Source organism: Buceros rhinoceros, unplaced genomic scaffold (assembly GCF_000710305.1).
Source record: "Buceros rhinoceros silvestris isolate BGI_N320 unplaced genomic scaffold, ASM71030v1 scaffold6228, whole genome shotgun sequence".
Lineage (NCBI taxonomy): Eukaryota > Metazoa > Chordata > Aves > Bucerotiformes > Bucerotidae > Buceros > Buceros rhinoceros.
The window spans coordinates 1-18,185 of NW_010424983.1; the positions used below are offsets into that span (position 1 = coordinate 1).

The 18,185-nt window shown below is 39.8% G+C and overlaps 1 protein-coding gene across 1 annotated transcript; it reads left to right on the forward strand.

The window, feature by feature from the left end:
* The first annotated feature begins 1,270 nt into the window (after positions 1-1,270).
* TMEM237 (transmembrane protein 237) lies at positions 1,271-13,840 on the forward strand. The gene is made up of 13 exons (XM_010140973.1): positions 1,271-1,288; positions 2,032-2,063; positions 2,975-2,985; positions 3,541-3,597; positions 5,234-5,347; positions 5,729-5,843; positions 6,559-6,719; positions 7,334-7,457; positions 8,335-8,526; positions 10,286-10,359; positions 10,860-10,953; positions 11,674-11,795; positions 13,691-13,840. Exons 1-13 carry the CDS (start codon positions 1,271-1,273, stop codon positions 13,756-13,758), a joined length of 1,182 nt encoding a protein of 393 aa, XP_010139275.1. The 3' UTR covers positions 13,759-13,840.
* The last annotated feature ends 4,345 nt before the right edge of the window (positions 13,841-18,185 follow it).

Genomic DNA, 18,185 nt, shown 5'->3' on the forward strand with positions numbered 1-18,185 from the left:
GGAGGTGGGGTGTAAGCGGCCGCAGGGCTACGCGTTTCTTCGCGTCCTTTGCTGGGGCTGCAAGCGTTGCTGCATTTCGAGTTTGTGCGAAACTGCCTCCTCGGTACCATCTCCGAGGTCTGGCGGTGGCACCTTAGCTCACCGCGCTCTGAGAGTAAATACATCTGCTGGCAGCTGTTTCATAGCGGCCACGCTAAAGAGTGGAGGCGCTTTCTGCTCGGCTCTCCCTGAACGGACACCCGGGGAGTTGATAGGGGTTTTTTTTTTCCCTCCGCCCTAAAGTTTCCAGGTGTGTCCCACGGCCTGGCTAACCCGTGCAAACACAAGGTTTCACTAAGGCAGTAGCTGCCTGGTTTGTGGGAGTCTCTTGTCTTCACAGGGACTATGGTGACATTTAGCACTCGGCTCTTCTGCCGGTAGGGGAATGGAAAACTGTTTCCAAACTCACTCACTCTGGAGTTTGGAATGAGTTCCTTCAGGCTCTGAGAAACTGGAAACCGACAGAGTAGAGCTGGTATTTGTATGGCAGAGTTGAGGACTTCCCGGCAGGTGGGACCTGCTTTCATGTGGTTTCCTTTGTTGCTAGGAATAAACAATACAGAAATAAATTCACTTTTGAGTTGTTTCATAGATGGTAACATAGCACGGAGGTACTACAGAACACAGAGGTGGTACTGCACAGGCATTGAATGCTGTATAAAAGGGGTAGAGGGTTTTTTTAGATTTTAGCTTTTTAAAATATCAACTATCCTAAGCGTAACTATTACCACAAGAATGCAGGGAATAAAGTAATGAGCTCTGACCTTTATCAGTATTTTTTCTTTATTATGGAGCACCTGTATGGTCTCACTAGTTTGCTGGATGCTGCCCAGGATGTGCTGTTCTCTCTCTGTGTGAATGGCAGTTCCTGCGAGTGTTCAACATGCCCGAAATCCTGAGTGAGAGATGTGAGGTCTAATCCTGCAAACCCTTCCTTGCACCAAGTGTCTCATTTGGTTTGGGTAAACAAACCCCAGTAAAACTTGCTCACTGGCACTGTACCTGCATACTGAGTTACAGCTTTTTCATTGCAAGTAATGTTTGCTGCCATGGAAGTTACTGCCATTTCAAACAGCAGTAGTACTAGGCCCTAACCCAGGGGCAGGAAGGTTCATGTCCAGCTAATCCTGGCTGCTGGAAGCTTATTTTTAGTTCAGAATTAGCTGAGGTTCAGTGTGAGGGAGTATAGACCGGTTCACAGTGCCCCTTTCAGGGAACAGCTTCAAATGATATGGGAAAGAAACAAGTGGTAAGTTTGTGGGTCCTTGACTCTTACCAGTCTTACAGCCTTTTTTATTTCTGATATCAACTGGATTTTTGGAGCTGGGAAATACTTATTCATGCATACTCTTCCAATATAATTATATAATACAAAATCTGAAAGTGAACTGTCTTTTTCAAGGTGAGGGAAAGTGCAAGAGCTCAGTTTCAGATTGTTAACAGGAGATACTTATTTTTAGGTTTTAGTTTTGTTTGACCTGCTGGTAAATATTTTCAAAATCATATGAAAATTACAGTTTTATCATATTTAAAAGTCTTTTTCATAAACAAGCTTATTTCTTTTTATTGCTTTTACTGTTGTTCTGAATTTACAACTTCCTTAATAGAAAAGACTCAGTTCACGCTGTGTGAGTATATTGAACGCATGAATTATTGCAGTACTTGGATATTTACGTAGAATGACTGATCAGGTTTCTAACGACAGCAGTACCTTAGATGAATCAGTGAAAACTATTCAAGGGAAGTAGAAATGCAGGCTGCGCCTCGTACATGTCCCTAATCCAGCGCCTGTCAGAACTGGTAAAAGCATATCATTGCTGCGTCTTCTAGGTATTACTTTTATGTAACATCTCCATCAGGAGCCTGTAGCTATTTAAGAGCCATATGAAGTGAAACATGCTTAGTGTTTTCCGACCATGTCTGGAAATTGCTGTTTTTTGAGAGGTAGTTTCCCACCGACAGATCTTGATTTTTGTCTTTCTTGTTTTTCAGTGCCCGCCCCGTGCCCTCCCTCCAGTGCCAAGGTAAAAATTAGTTCATTCTGTGGAATTGATCATGGCTCTGTACCGCAGTGTTTTTAAAAGTAATGAAATTAAGATAAATAAGTGTAATAAACATCAGAGTAGTTTTAATGGTTTTAGAAATAATTGCTTTTCCTGCTAATTTGTTGTCCCAGAACTCCTTACAAGGAAAACAAAGCATTTTAAAGTTTTAGAGGCCAAGAAATTTTACTGTTACCTCAGTTTTAATACTCTTAAGAGGTAAACTCTTTAAAAAGTTTCAAATAGCTACTTTAGTTTTATTGATGTTCTTCTTTTCAATCTCTTCTTCCTTCCCTCTTTGTTTCGTTTCATGTTCTTTAGTTTATTTGAATGACGAATCCTTCAGAACAAGAATTTCTTAAATTAGACTAGATATTCTTGAATTAGGGGTATAGGTATCTACTAGTTCAACATACTATAGGGGAAATTTGGCCTTTTTTTTCAGCGTGGAAGGAAAGGCCGTTATATAGTTTCTATGACATGGCATTGCAGAATTCTTCTAAGTACCAGAAAGCAAATGTGATGTTTGCGATTGATGACATATACATTACTGAAAAGGCACTATATATGGTCAAATGTTTCATAACTTCCATTGGCGTGTTACATAGTAGTCAGTAAGACAAGTTGTAATTAGCCAGGTGATTAAAGCTTTTAATCTGATCCGCAGTTAGCTAGTCAAGAAACTGTGCACAGTCACAAACTGTTGAATCTTGATGATTGCTTCATATTCTTAACCCTGTTGTGCACGACTGCTCACAAAAAGCAGTAGGAGCTGGGATAAAGAAATGAGTCACAAAAACAGCAACGTGGATTTCACTGTTCTGAAGTGTAATTGATTCAAAATTAACTTTCTTTTCATCTGTGTTTCTTTTACACTGCTCTTCAATGTGAAGTGGAAACCAAGGTGAGTTATTCTGACAGTGTGGAAAATCATAAACATAGGCAGTTCCTTTAGGTGTCATTTCATCCTCTCTTTAAATACTTTTCCTAAATGCAGGCTGATTATTTAAACTGCATGGATACCTGTGCTGCCATTGCTACAGCTGTCTTTGTTTTTCTCTGTTCTCTTTACTGTTTGCTATTTCCATATTTAATCAAGAGAATTGTAATGTTGTCACTGTGTTCTAAACAAGAAGTTTATTCTTCAGACCGTTATTCAGAGTATTTCAGCTTATTGTTTAACATATGTGCATGTGCGTATTTAGCCTCTGCACTTTTTAGGTTTTTTTATTTAGCCTTTGCACTTAAGACAGATTTCTTATCCTGTTTTCCTCCCACGTTCTGTACTCCTGCTTGTGTGAACTGGTAAATTGTCACCTTCCTCAGCTGTAAAAGGTGAAGGATGCCTTCACTTGTAAAAAGGAATCCCTTTCATAACTAGCAATAGAATGGTTGTTAAAGAAAGGAAGTGGAGGTTTCTCCTTGCTGTGCACCTATACTTCTGTTTTATATTCTGCAGATGAAATTCCACTCAGTCGTCCCAAGAAAAGGAAACCCAAAGGAAAGACTCCATTAGGTAAGGTGCTGCCAAGACTGAAAACTGTGTTTGTAATCCTGGGTGAGACCTGCGCTGTAACCAAGCTCCTGTCAGATACATGGTCTTCAGTCTTGTACTCTATTTTTGAGTAGTGTTCACAGCTAATTTATTACAATTTATTTTATATTGAATGACTGCAATCTTCTTTGTCTAAGTGGTGTCATTTTAGAACAAGTCTGTAATGCTATCTGAAGTAACTTGTTCCATTCTCTGCTAGATCCATTCCCAGTGCAGCTAATACCGAAGGTCTTGATACTGAACTGAAAAAGTTCCTTCATTCCAATTTTTTCTAGATACTCCATTAAATAGTAATTTCCAGCTGTAAGCTGCTTGTTATATGAATGTGTTAAGTGCTTCAATTTTTGAATGAATTAGGGTAAAACTCATTTACCAAATTGGCTCAATTTCAGTCCTGGGCCAAATAAAGTCTTAAATTAATCATTCCATTATCATCAAAGAGTTAAGAGCCTTGAAGATTACTAGCACCAGCGCTTTGTATTTTTACAAGAAGTGGATCTGCAGAACAAACATATTGTTTTAGGCAAGATTATGAGTCTGATCTATTTTGATAAAGCAGAAAGTGTTGATAGAATCTAGTGGATTTCTGTAAACCAGTTGACTTAGGTCCATGTGATGGTTTGAGTAAACCACCTTAATTTGCTTAAAAGAGTGTACATTGAGGCCTCACTGAAAAACCTTTAAGTGCAACAAGTAGAGCTGTTGCTAGCAGGGTTTTCTAAAGGTTGCGTTTTGTTTACTACTGTTTTCAGTGAGCTGAATGACAGTGCAAAGTACATCTTGCTCTGGCCATTACTTTTTTGCTTCATTTTGCATTTTAGCAAAGCAAAGTTTTATAAGAGGCAGGAAAACCTGTGCTTGAAGTGAAAACAAAGACAGATTCAGTTATCATAAAAACTACACAGTACTTGACAGAGTTATAAAAAGGCAGATGTGATGTAAAATAGAGAAGTAGCTTTGACTTTCTACTTCTGATATTTGCATCATGCAAATAGACGCTACTGTTTCTAGAATATTTGCTGAATTCATGTTAACCTCACGGAAATGTAGTTCGTTCATAGTAATTCATCTCTCAGACCAGAGTAAACATCCTTCAGTGTTGTTTTCTGCACCTCCTTTATTCTTCTGGTGTGTATTTTGTATTTAAACTTCCCTTTGATGGGATGCTGTCTTGCCTTAGCACATACCTGTGTGAATCAGCTTGTAACAAACTGTTAGTTTTTTCTTGTCTCTTGCACTATAATCTTTGCATGTAGATAGGAAAAATACAGAAGTTCTTCCCTGTGGTAGATTTCTTTCAGTCGGTCCTCTGTTGTATGCCCAGTCAGGAACTGTTCTGCTCCTTGGATACTTAGATTTTCTCCTGGGCATGAAACTGCCAGGGTGAAAGGAGTGTTATCAGCTATCACCTTTGTGTATTCTTACTTAACCATGTTGTTTCCCAACTCTTGCATTTCCTAGCCAGTACGTTTTCGTCTCATCTCTAAGCTGGGCAAACAGAGACATTCTGCACAATGTAGCAAAAGGCAGCTTTTTTCTTGCCTGTTTCTCAGTGGCTCTGAATTAAAGTTGCTGAATCTTCTCATACGGTTTTCAGATGGCATTGTCCAAGCAGCAGTTCGTCGGCAGTCTGAAAGCAGTGAGCCCCTGACTCCTGAACCTCATGATGTCCCTCCTCAGAGGAAGCGCAAGAAGAAGAAAGTACATACCGGTATGTGAAATAATTGTAGATTGGAAAGAACGCTAAATAAAACTTATTAACACAGAAATATGATTGATCAACTTGTATTTTGGCTTAAAACATTTCATGTGCTTTTGTACTTAGAACAGCGGAAAATCAGCTCTGAGCGAATGGTAGCCTAGAGCTTCCATTTCTGGTTTCACATTCCATAGTGTACAAACTTTCATGCAAATAATGGCAATATAGTTTTGGGAGTATTAAAATAGATCCTTTATATCATTCAAACCTCAGATGATCATGTGTTGTTTGGGGTTTTTGGCCACTGTGTTTATGTAATATGTATTTCAGTGAATGTATTTCCATTTTTATGGAAGCTGTGAAACTTTAATGTGGTGTATTTTAAATTTTCAGACTCTGAGACTTCTTTTACCCAGCAAAATGTTGCGTCCCTATTTCAGAATGGAAGTGGCGTAGATGTCACTGAAGCTGAAGAAACAGTGATCCGCAAACAGAAAAAAAGAACAAAGTGAGACTTTTATATTAATTTGGAATAACTGTGGTAGTGAATGTGGGAGTAATATTTGGCATTGTCACATTACACAACTGTAAAATCTTGGAAGCCCACGATACCGTTCAGCCTGTGCAAGACATAGTATGTGTGCAGTTCTTACCAGGGTTAAGATCTAACTTTCTTCACTGGTTTTGCTTTATGAATACCTGGATGCATTACAGTTCTGAATACATTTATATGAGCCTAATATTTCAGTCATACTTGAAAAATTAGAATATGTTACTGCTTTCTTTCATTTTTGCTATATTTTTCTTAATTTTATGAGAAACGTAACTGTTTTCTCATCCTGCTTTGGCTTTTCTCCCAGAACTATGCCTTTAAATCATTTTAGTTGGCTTTCTACCAAAAGCATCCATTTTCTTGGCCTTGTATTTAGTTTGTTTGGGTTTTTTTAATTGTTAATCTCTTGATATGTATCTCTTCCCACCTTACTCTTTTACACTGGAAGGAATTTAAATAGGGAGAAAAACCCCCAAAATCAGGGACTAGCTGTATGGTTTTAGTTAACTAACTCCATGAGAACTTTAGGCCTTGAAATTATAAATGAGGATAATATTATACAGGTCAGCAGCCTGTGAAGTTAGACATGTTAAATGTTCATATGAGCCTTCAGGTTTTACATTTTACTTCCTATACTTTCTCTGCCCCATTGTATGTTCTGTGCTGATAGGAAACCTCGGCCAGCCGAATTGCGCTGTTCCAACGAGCTAGAAGTTGAGGAGGAAGATATTATTGAGGATGAGCAGAGAAAGAGCCCAGATCAGCAGCCTGTGTTTGCTGCTCCCACTGGAATTAGCCAGCCTGTTAGCAAAGTGTTTGTTGAAAAAAATCGTAAGTACATCTTGTGGTTTAAGTAATTTAAGGACATTATTGCAATTAAAGGAAAAATTGTATTTAAAATCCAAATATTGCAGTATTGGGAAGAATTTTTAAAAAAGGCTTCCAGTACAGGAAGCATTTGAAAATAAATATGCGTGACGGTTTTTCAGCGTGTTTGGTTGAATTTTTTAATTCCATGGCGTGGGTGAAAAATGCTCTTTGATAGTAGCCAGCTGAGCTTATTTGACATAATAATGTCACCGTACCTTGAGAAGAAAGTATCATTTACGATATTGCAAAATGTCTTTCAAGTGTAAGTTTTGGTTGAGTCTGGTTGGTCTTTGTTGGGTTTGGTTTTGGGTTTTTTTTGTTTTTATACCAGGGAACTCTGAGTAATTACCCAAAGCGCTTTGCACATTCTTAAATCCATAGCCTGACCAGCTGGGATACATCACACTGACACAGGCATCCTGGCTTGAATGTAAGCTGACAAAGGGCAGGAAGTGCGGAGAAATTTTCTGATGGAAATTCTGACGTCTACAGCTTTTGAACACTACTAAGTATTAATGCAGAAGTGATGATAGAGGTAACAGTACTCTCTAAAACTAATTTCCTCACCCTTTCAGGGCGTTTTCAGGCAGCTGACCGTGCAGAATTGATTAAAACCACTGAAAATATCAATGTACTTATGGATGTGAAGGCTTCATGGACTACCAGAGATGTTGCCCTCTTAGTGCATCGAAGTTTCAGGTGAAAGATAAATGTTTTGATGTAAATAAGCAGAAATCAGGGCTTTGTCAGTTTGGGTTTTTTTTCTCCCTGAAAGAGCACCCTTTCCTTATCATTGTGATGTGTCTTTATTTCTTTTGGATATTCCCAATAAAAGGTCATATTGCACAAGGAAGTCATATTGCAAAGATTCACACAAAATCTAAATAGCAAGACATTGGTCTGAAAACAACAATATTAGTGACCTACAGAAAAAATGTGTTACAAAATGAGATTTGCTCATCAGCTATATGTGACCAGAATAAAAATAACCTGAATTCTGGTGATTCTCAAAGAAAAATCCTGGTTGCTGAAAAAGAGGGAGGAGTGCAGTTGGACTGCGCCATAGGCTTGCACGCAATAGCAAAAAATTATTATTATTTTTCTTAATGTGTGGTCTTGTGATACAGAACAGGAAGATAACAGCCATTTTCTTCTGTGGTGTATTTTATCTGGAAGCCTTCACTTCCTAATCAACTTCCTAACAAGTAAGATAATGAAGAGGCAGTCTCGGGAACAAGTTTAAGAGCATTGTAAGGGACAGTAGTGTACAGGCAACGAGTTAAATATTTGATTCCTGTAGCAGTAATGTGATGAAGTAGTGATAGGGTCAGGCCAAATATCTCAGTTTCATTTCAATGCTCAGGTTCTGGTGTAGTCTATCAAGAGAGGAAACAGAAGTCCTATTGCTTAGAATTTTTAAAACTAGATCAGAAAAAGCACTCAAAAACAACCTGTAAAAGGCTGGGATCCTGCCACACAGCAGGGTTGAGCAGATGGATTCATAGGCCTTTTCTATCGGTACTTTGTTGCTAATTCAAGATGTTGAAATTTGTCTGATGATCTTTTCTCCATTCAGGGCAATGGGACTCTTTACCCATGGCTTCCTTGCTGGGTATGCTGTATGGAACGTCATTGTTATCTACATGTTGGCAGGAAATCAGCTTTCCACTGTTTCAAACCTGCTTGAGCACTATAAGACACTCGCGTACCCAGCTCAAAGTTTGTTCTATTTGTTGCTGTCTATCAGTACAGTCTCAGCTTTTGACAGGTAAAATATGTTTGTATTTGAAAGTTGTATGTACTTAGGTCACTCTGGAAGCAATGCCTCCTATTTATTTGGAAACTACATGGAAGCTACAACAGATGCAAAGAGCACAGTAACACTATTTGACAGAGCAAATTCTCAGCTACAAAACTGTTTTGAACACAGTCCCCACCACTGGCTGTGCATTGTCACCAGCGATGAACAAGAGCCTGTGTGCTGTGCTCGTAACAATCTGCACTGGTGGAGGTGGCCCACCGTCACTGTCATCACTGCTGGAACGTGGCACCCACCCCCTCATTGTGCTGACACCCACTGTCTGGTCTCTAAGCTTTCAGCAGCCTTGATGAGTGGCAATGGTGCAGTTTTTTCCGCGTGGAGGAATTCAGTGACACCCCTTTGTTTCACAGGCACTGCCATGTCAGGCGCCAGGTTGTCAGAGCGCCCCTCTGCTGCCGTCTGTCGCACGGCAACAAAATTCAACGGGATGTTGGCGGGAAGGTTCAACCTCTACTGCCACAGCACCAACATCCGCCTCTGATGTCGTCACGGGCCAACATAATAAAATAGCAGGCGTTACTTTTGGAGCAGCCCTCATAGCCTACATGAAGATGGTTAACTTGATAAAGAACAAACTTAGTGAGAGGTTGACAGCACCAGCGAAACAAGATGGTGGCACCCAAGAGCCCTTGCTCTGTCCCCAGTCTTTCTGTCAGACCCATGCAGAAAAGCCCCTGGTGCCCACAGGTCAATACAGGAAGCTCAGCAGCCCGCAGTCCAACACAGTAAAATAGGAGGCATTACTTTCAAAGCAGGCGTCATAATTTCTGTGCAGTATATTCCTTTTTCCTTCCTGTGGCACATTTTCATCTACTGTTGATGACTTAATGTGATAAGGCTAGCTATACAGATAAAAGGTGTACTTGAGCATTCAGACCTTTGATTACTCATTTCTGTCTGTTGCCTGCAGCCTTCCTTCAATGTCCTGGTGCTGGCTGTGGGATCATGAGGTGAACCAGATGGAAGAGCTGACCTGGTTTTTTGGGGTTTTGGCTTGTTTTTTTTTTTTGTGAGAGAAAGAGGTAGAAAACAACTAATGTTTCTATCAGGTTACTTTTCATGTCAATCCATTCCCCAGTCAGGTTTGCTGCATCACTGTGTAAACAGTTTTCCTGGCTTAGTTGGGGTTTCTGCATTACAGCTTAAGAGAGGGAATGAACAGAAAGAGGAGCAAAAAAGACCATAAACAGAGCAGATTCATAGATACTACAGATGTTTCTTTTAGTTACATATGGCTTCCAGGGCAGCACGACAAGCCAGGGGAGAAGTTGGTGCTATGGAAGCAATTGTGACAACTTCTTCATGGTGGCAGGGAAGAGGCCTGAGTTTTTCTTAATTGCCCCTTTACTGAAGCAAGCTGGGTGGGTAGTTACATACATTGGCATAACTTGGTTGGTGGTGCGGACACTGAAATGAGTGGTAAGGATTAGAGAAGGACAGATCTCTCCATATTCACCCTGCTCCAGAAAGGACTGCAGTGTGAAAACTATAGACCTCATGGAAAATCCTCCTTAGTTTCAATCTTCCTTGGTTTTGGCATAGTGAGGAACACTGCCGTGTGTGTGATTATAGTTGTGTATCAGGGCACTGTAACAGAGACAGAAAAAGGTAGCTTGCCGAAAGTAAAAGAACAATAGAATACTGTTAGAGGAACAATATTATTGTCTTACTGGGCTATGTTAATGACTCTTGGTTTTGTTACCAGGATTGATTTGGCAAAAGCATCAGTTGTACTGAGGGCCTTTCTTACCCTAGACCCTGCAGCAGTAGCCTCTTTCTGTAAGTATTTTGAAGAAGATAGGAAGTTGTCCAGAAAACACAGTAAGTGGAAAAATCCTACATAAAAACAGTATGAAAATCAGTGAAATCTTCCTCCCTGGTTATTTTTTGCTTTAGAATAAATAACTTGCTCAATAGTCGAAAATAGCATTCAAAGGCCATGAACACTGTGCTAAATATTTTTTTAAAGTATCTGCAATAGTGCCATTAGTGGGGCTATTAGTGAGATTGTTCTTTTCCCACTTCTAAATACAGAACACAGCCCTAGCAAAAACCAGAATCACAAGATGCCGCCTTTGATGTAGCTGATGGATTGCAAAAGTGCAGAAGCCAGACTTTGTTGGGTCGGGGGAATGCTGAAGAAGAGAGAGTGAATAAAAGGACCCTATAATTGGAGGCAGTACAGTGAAAGGAAAGCAAATGTAGTGATAATTACTATGTCACAATGAGACAGTGTTTTCTGGGTTTATATCTGACACTACTAATTCCATTTCTTCCAGTGTACTTTGCTGCTCTTATTTTATCCTTAAGCCAGCAGATGACATGTGACAGAATTAACCTCTACACACCACCTTCAGAAAATGGCAGCATCTGGTAAGAAACTTAAAAAATCACTTCTGTAAATTATAACATAGCTCACTTAGGAATCTTAGTTAAAGTGGTGGATTGAAAAGGTTATACAACATACATAACTGGCATTAAATATGAAGCACTGTTTCATAATAGGAGATCACATCCAAAACTGTTACTTTCTGAAGTAGATATTTAGTGGACATAAACTCTAGTAGCACGGGTTTTTAAAATAGACCAGGCGAAGTAGAACAAAAGCATTTAAATGAAAATTTGCTGGTTTGGGCAGTTAGAAATTTTTCTTTCCACAGCATCTGTGCACAAGCCCTGGCACTGGCTTCCAGACAGACTTCACTAACTTGCTATTCACTTGCCTTGCTGCCTCATCAGGAAGTGCCTAAAGATTGACTGATAACACACTACATGGTGTCTTTCACCGCAGAAAGATTTGACCATGCATTTTGACTTTTATTTTCTGTGTCTTGGCCAAGAAAAGGAATATGCTCTTGAAATCTACAAGTGAGATTCTCTATGAGAAAATGGGGTTTCTTCGCTGAGACACTGTCTTTAGTAGTCACTCTTTTTACCAGGACTTTACAATGCAAGGTCATCAGGATGGTACAGGTAGTTCTGGTTTCACATCTGGCTTAGCAAGCTTGTTTTTATGATACTCTGTTGAAATTATTTTTGTAACCTGTATGTACCAGTGATCACCTGACTGATGGGTTGATGTGCTTCTCCCAGGATGGCAGGTTCAGAGGAAGAAATTGTTCAGCCGTGGCTGGTGGTGAATCTGGTAGTATCTATTCTAGTTGGGACAAGTTGGATCTTCTTGTCTTACCGACCAGAGCTAGACCACAGTGAAGGTAGGAAACATTAATAGGCAAAATGTTCTTTGTTTAGGTTTTTATCTGCCGTGCTCTGCATTTGGTGTTTGAGACTAGTCCTGAGAAATTTTGTGGCTGAGGAAAAACAAGTGTCTCCTAACTTTCCAAAGCAAGTGCTACTTAGGTTTCTGGTGTCTTATGTTTGGTTTTATAAAGAAAGAAAAGTAATTTCAAAAGGAAAAAAAATCCTTTTTTGCCCTGGCTAAAGGAAGGTGAATTTTGAAACGAGGGAGAATGTCTCCTCTTCATTAGAGGGGAAAAATAATTTTTACTTTAACAGTATTGTGAGTATTTGAGATGTATTTAGTCTGCTTGTTTTAGAAAATTCTCTAATGTTATTAAGGTTCCTTTTGCAAATGCTGAATGCGTTTTGAGTTCAGTGTGAACACTGCAGTAGTTTTGGGAATTTCCAAGCTCTGAAAAGTCAGATTTATGCTTGCAGAACAGGACTTCAAATGAGGACTGCTTGCGTTGGACCAGGCTGGAGGAGAGAGCAGCAAGTTGTCCCCTTTTCTTAAAAGAAGCTGTGCTAGAGACTAGGCATTCTTCCCTTTGCTTGTTCCAACTTGATCCAAAAGGTGTATCATAACTTAGCTTTTCTATCAAGTGCATGCAGACTGTGACTTGTAGCTATACTGTACATAAAATTCATAAGTTTCAACTTACAAGGCAAGAGGTATCCAAAGACCATCATGAGTTGAAGCACAGATTTGTGTTTGGGAGGCTGAAGAAGATTCAACATGCTTCTTCAGCTTACTTTAGAATTGTAATGTACAGATTTCTGTATTTCAGCAGGCCCCAGTTACTCTGTTTACTTCTAATAACTCACTTAACAAGTTTAAAAAAAAAACAACCAACCTAGGTGGCAGCTTTACAAGCTTTGACAGTATAATTTGTAATAGATGTTTAAATTGTATTTTAAACTTTTTTTTTTTATAATAAAGACTTATTTAAGGAAGCCAGTGTCAGGATTTAACTCAGGTTTTGGTGAGCTTTTTTGGTGTTTACTTATTCCTAAAATTAGAAAATCTGCCTCTGAAACAGAGAGAAATTCTATTTGCAGCTGAGCCCTAACAGTAGAGAAAGTTTAATCTGCTAAGGATGAGGTAGCAAAATCACATGAATCTCAAACTTGGTGGATAAACCACTTTGTTGTCAGCGTGGTAATGTTACACAACCTGTGCGTGCAAGTGGCTGGCGAACGCAGCCTGGTCTATATGCTGAACGTGCTTTTGGCAAGACGAAGTACATCTATGCTGAGGGTGCAGTATAGGTACGTAAGGGAACCCAGATACGCAAAAAGTCTACCTGCGGCAGCACAGAGCTCCACAAGGGCTACCTTGTCAGCTGCTTAGCATGTTTACTCAAATTTCTTTGCACGGAGCTCTTCACTGCTGACCTTAGGCTGTGTCCCATGGCTGTCCCATGCCATGGTGATAGCTAAGTGTGAGCAATAACATTCATGATTCTTTCTATTCCAGGTTCTAGTATTGCAGATACATGCTGTGATACCTACCTAGAGCAGACATATCCATGAATGAATGAGACTCTAAACAGAAATCTGCCTTCTTGAGTCTGGCACTCTCTAAACTTTAAAATCTCTCACTCTGCCTCAGAGTTCTGTTTCGGTGTGCAGGTTGAATGCAGGATAATACTGAATAAGATCAGCTGCTAACATCACTGATTCTGTTAATCTTAGGGAGCAACAATAGTTTTCTAAAGGAAGTGGGGGCCCTTGCCATTGCTGAGTTGTTGGTATTATGATTGGGAAGATAAGGAAGAGTCTAGGGGGAATGCCAGAGCACTTTTCAGGAATAATGAAATCATATTCAGGTGAAACTTCTAAAAGAAAACATAACTCTTTTCTGTTTTAGAACTGATGTTTCATGCTGAAATCGAGGAATTTCCCCAGGGAGATACCATACCCAGAGTCCAGCCATAGTGTGGAACAATCATCTGCAAATACGTAGCTGTGAATGATAGCTCAACATGTTGTGTATTATAGCCATGTATTATAACTTCCATTTTTTAAGAAAGTCTTTTTTATATTGTATATATTGGATTTTGATGGTTTTATGTATGCTACAATTTCCAAATGTGATGGAAAACTGTTATACTCTTGCTTATTATTTTACAAGGTTAGATTAGTGCACAAAGCCAAGGGGATTTTGTAAATACTGCTGCCTGTATAAGCCAAAGAAATTGGATGCAGAAGATCAGGTGTTCAGTACTTTTTCAACTGTTGTTTGCTTCAACAACCTCCTTTTGTTACTAATGCTGATAGCCATTGGCTTACCTGAGTTGTCTAAATATTCTCTAGAGATTAAAACAAATCTTATGAAGAAAGCAGTTCTAAGGAATGTTACAACAAAACAGAGCTGGGAAGCATAAAACCCACATAGTATGCATAAAATAATCTGGATTTAGTTGTCACAGAAAGTATTTGCTAGAATAAGGAATTGAATTGCTAGGGAGTTGGTTTAACAATTCCTTAAAAGAGGACACTTTATTTTCTTCATTGTCATTTAGTTCTCTTGGCAGAGATCTTGATGATAACAAGTTCTTTCAAGTTTGTGTAGATACAAGAAACAGAAGTTTTAATGTTGAAACAGTTTGATCAGCTAATGAATACCTAAACACATCTTTTAATCAAGAAGTGGGGAGTTTGGGTTGCCACACATGTGTGTGTCCTGTAATTTCTCCACAATCAGGGTGCATAATGATTACAAAGCCATTCACAAGAGTAGTGTCCAATTTCTCCTTATCTTGTATGGCAAGAGCAATAGTATTATCGTTATATTCAAAACGAGCTTGGCTTTTACAGATGTTAAAAATGTTCCTACTTCTGCCTATTTTGATGGAGATTGATTTTGTCCAGAAGGGTGCTTGTTGTCCTACATTAGGTTGGAATGGGAAACTTCTTCCTTAAATTACAAGAAGATGCTTACTAAAGCAAAACAAAAACTGCAGCAACCCACCTTCTGTGTAGTGCTGTAGTAGCAATAGTGGCAGTTAGTGGATTTTGATGATGATATCCAACATTCTTTTTCTTTTATGTTAAAGTGGCAAAATGAAAGCATTACAAATGTTAATAATACAGAGGTATTGAAGGATGAAACAGTCTCCTTAGTAGACATAGGTAAGAGCTGGGTTGAAATCCATTTCCCAAGGAAGTATCACCTAAAGCCCCAAACCTATTTGTGTATGTTACTGTATGTGTATTGATTTTTCATTGTTTTATTTGATATGTATGTCTAAGTGTGGTTGGAAAGGGGTGTGCAGTTGTCAAAGTTCCCCAGAGAATTACTATACTTCATAGCAGTGAAGGTAAAAGTAGCAAGATGAAAGACTTGAAGGAGGATGTCAAAGAGCCAGTAACTTTCTATGCTGTTACCTGAGTTGCTTTAAAACAAGGATGGGAACATGAGTAACTAGGGCTGCTGCTGCCCTGTTGAGGACTTGAGTTCTGTTATACCCATCCAGCAAATTCAGTTCAAGTAATTCTAAAGTTCAGTGTTAATGACATTTTTTAAATGCTGTGGTGATCTTGGGTGGGGTGGGGGGGGACGGGACATTCACTTGCATCCTGGGACATTCACTTTGTTGTGGCAAGGAGCTGTAAACCTTTTTTGTAAATTGTTATGGCTCTTGTGTATATATTTTTGCAAAAGTGTAGAGTTACATTGTGGCTGGCACTACATTGTACATTAAAATGGAGAGATTCAGGGTGCCACTCCCCTTCAATGTTGCACTGGGGGTTCTTGTCATGATTTGGTTGTTGGAGATGGGGGATGAGGCACTACTTAGTGTTCCCGTGTAGGTAGCCACCACACTTTCTGCAGATCTAGTGTTTGATTTACAGAATTGCTGAGCTCCTGAAGATGAGATTAATAATGGCTGCTCTTTGGTGCTTGACATTCCTGTCATCTTGGCATGGTAAGAAGTATAATTTTGCCCATACAGTATGGAGCTCAGGCAAAACTGCTGTGGCATCACAGCAGTACAGGAAAAACCTGAATAACATCACGGCTTTATTTCTGCCATTATTGCTAGGAATTGGCCTTCCAAGTATCCCTTAGACAAAGTGATGCTAGCCAAGAGCCAGATTCGTTCTCATTGTGAAATACAGTAGTTTGTTTAGATGGCTGCGCAGGGATTAAGTTAATGAACTTAACGGGATCGGTATTTCAAACCAGGCTTGCCTTTCCAGTGTATCTTTTTGGGAGGGTCCAAGTATAAGCATATTTAAATTAATGAGGTTAATGGTAACCTCAAGTTATCATTTAAAATTATACTTGATAAACAATTTTATGCCTAATCTATTTTACAGAGTACTTTTACTTGTTAATTTTTGTTTATAGTTACTTCAGAAATTTCAAAATGAGTTTACAAAATAGATGTTTAAATAAAGAACATGCAGTATCTGCAGAAGCCTTAACTGAAATGCCTTTGTGCATTTCCTTACCATTGTTTTAAATGCACTATTTCTGTTAATGGAAAAATTACAAATGTTAGTGCCAATTTCTTGTTTTTATATATATGAAAATATTAAACAACTGCTCTAAACTAGTTAGAAATGATTGTACTACTTTGTTCTGTTTCCAGTGATTGGTCTGTTTAAAATTAACAGTCTAATTTTTTCCTCAGTGTTACTGTTATGTATAATATACATAATATACAAGCTCTCAACAAGGGACTGTGAGAAAACATTTTTTCTTTACTTGTGGCAGCGTTGTAAATAATGGCTTTGCTTTCTCTCCATCAGATTCTTCTACTGGTGGTCTGTGCAATCAGAAATGGTACCATCAACTCTGAACACTAGCGAGTATATTTCCTCAGCTAATGGGGTTTGTTTTGCCTAAAAATAAGAATATTGAGAGCAGAATCTGATTGCTGTCTTTAACCATCTAATGTGTGATTACGAAGAAGAAGAGAATTGGTATGTTCTTAAGCTGCACGGTGAAGGGATGAGTGGAAACTGTTGCAGGCTGCATCAGGAAAATTGCCGTTAGCTGCCAGACATGGGAGACCCCACAACGGCTGGTCTATGGGAGGTCTGTCCCTGGAGCCGCTTCAGCCTTGGGTGGGCAGTCGTGTGCGGCCTGAGCAGGGGTTGGACCCAGTGGGCCTCAAGAGTGCCTTCTAAGCTAAATTGTTCTTATTTTGCTTCTTAGAAGGCAGTCATTTAAAATTTGGTTAAATTCCAGTAATTGTTTCTTTTAAATGTTGCTCCCTCACCTTTCTCAACTTGAAGCTAGGTGGCATTAATTTGAAAATATATTTTTAAAGTTGGTTGATTTTTTTTTTTATTCAGGTGGTTATGGTTAGGTCAGAATTATTTGCTTGCATATTTGCAGCAGAATTCACTTAAATGACTGAAGACTTTGGGAGAATAGATCACCAGGTACGCATTTACTGCTACGCCTTACCTTTCTCTTCCTGTTTCTTCATAGTGGTGTGGAAGGTGCTGTTGTATTCCTCAGTGCAGCTCTGCTTGAACTTGGTCTGTAAGTCCAAGGATTCTCAGAGAAAGGTTGGTTGGTTTTGGTTTAGGTTGGTTGGTTGGTTTGTTTTTTTCTGGGTGTAATTAAGGAGGGCTGCTCACAAGGCCACGTGGTGTATGGCAAAAATTGAGGTTTTCTCTAATTGATGTAAGGCATACTTGCTGAAGGGCCTAAACTGAAGTTTTTCTGCAGTGCCAACAGTCACTGGGGAATATGCAGGGTTTTACTTGTGAAACAGAAGTTGAACACTGCGTTTTGTGCAGATCAGCTGACTACGTAAAAGCCAGTTGCTTGCAGATTTAACACCAGGACAAGTAAGACATGCTTTCTTGACTGGGACCTTGTGTGAACGAGGAATTTCTTCAGAGAGGTAGTAGAGGGTGAAGAAGAAACATCTCGCACAGAATGCGCCAGACGCTGGAATGATGACCAAGACGCAGTGAAATCAGCACGTTTCCACAGAAACTAGGGGAAAAGTAAAGGCAGCAGTGGGAGATGGTGCCCCCCGCCTCACGGCCAAGCCGGAAAGACTTGCCCCCCGCTCCCGGCTACGCAGACACGCGTGTGCTGATCTGTATAGCCACGCTAACCCACAGACAACAGAACGCTACTGAGTGAGGTGATGGGTCGCTTGTAACCAATGGACAGCAGTTTCCTTGTTTTCTAAAAGGGATTGTTGCACACGGAGTCGGGGTGCGCTGGCTCCGTGGCTCCCCGCTCAGCACCCCCTCTTGCGCAGCACTGGCGAAGATCAGTGTCTCGGCCGTGTGCGTGCGTGTGAGCGGCTTATTGCACAGCGGGTAACCGGCCCCTGCTGTTGGGACAACGGCTCCCAGGTGGGCCAGCCCCGTTGCCCTGCCGCATG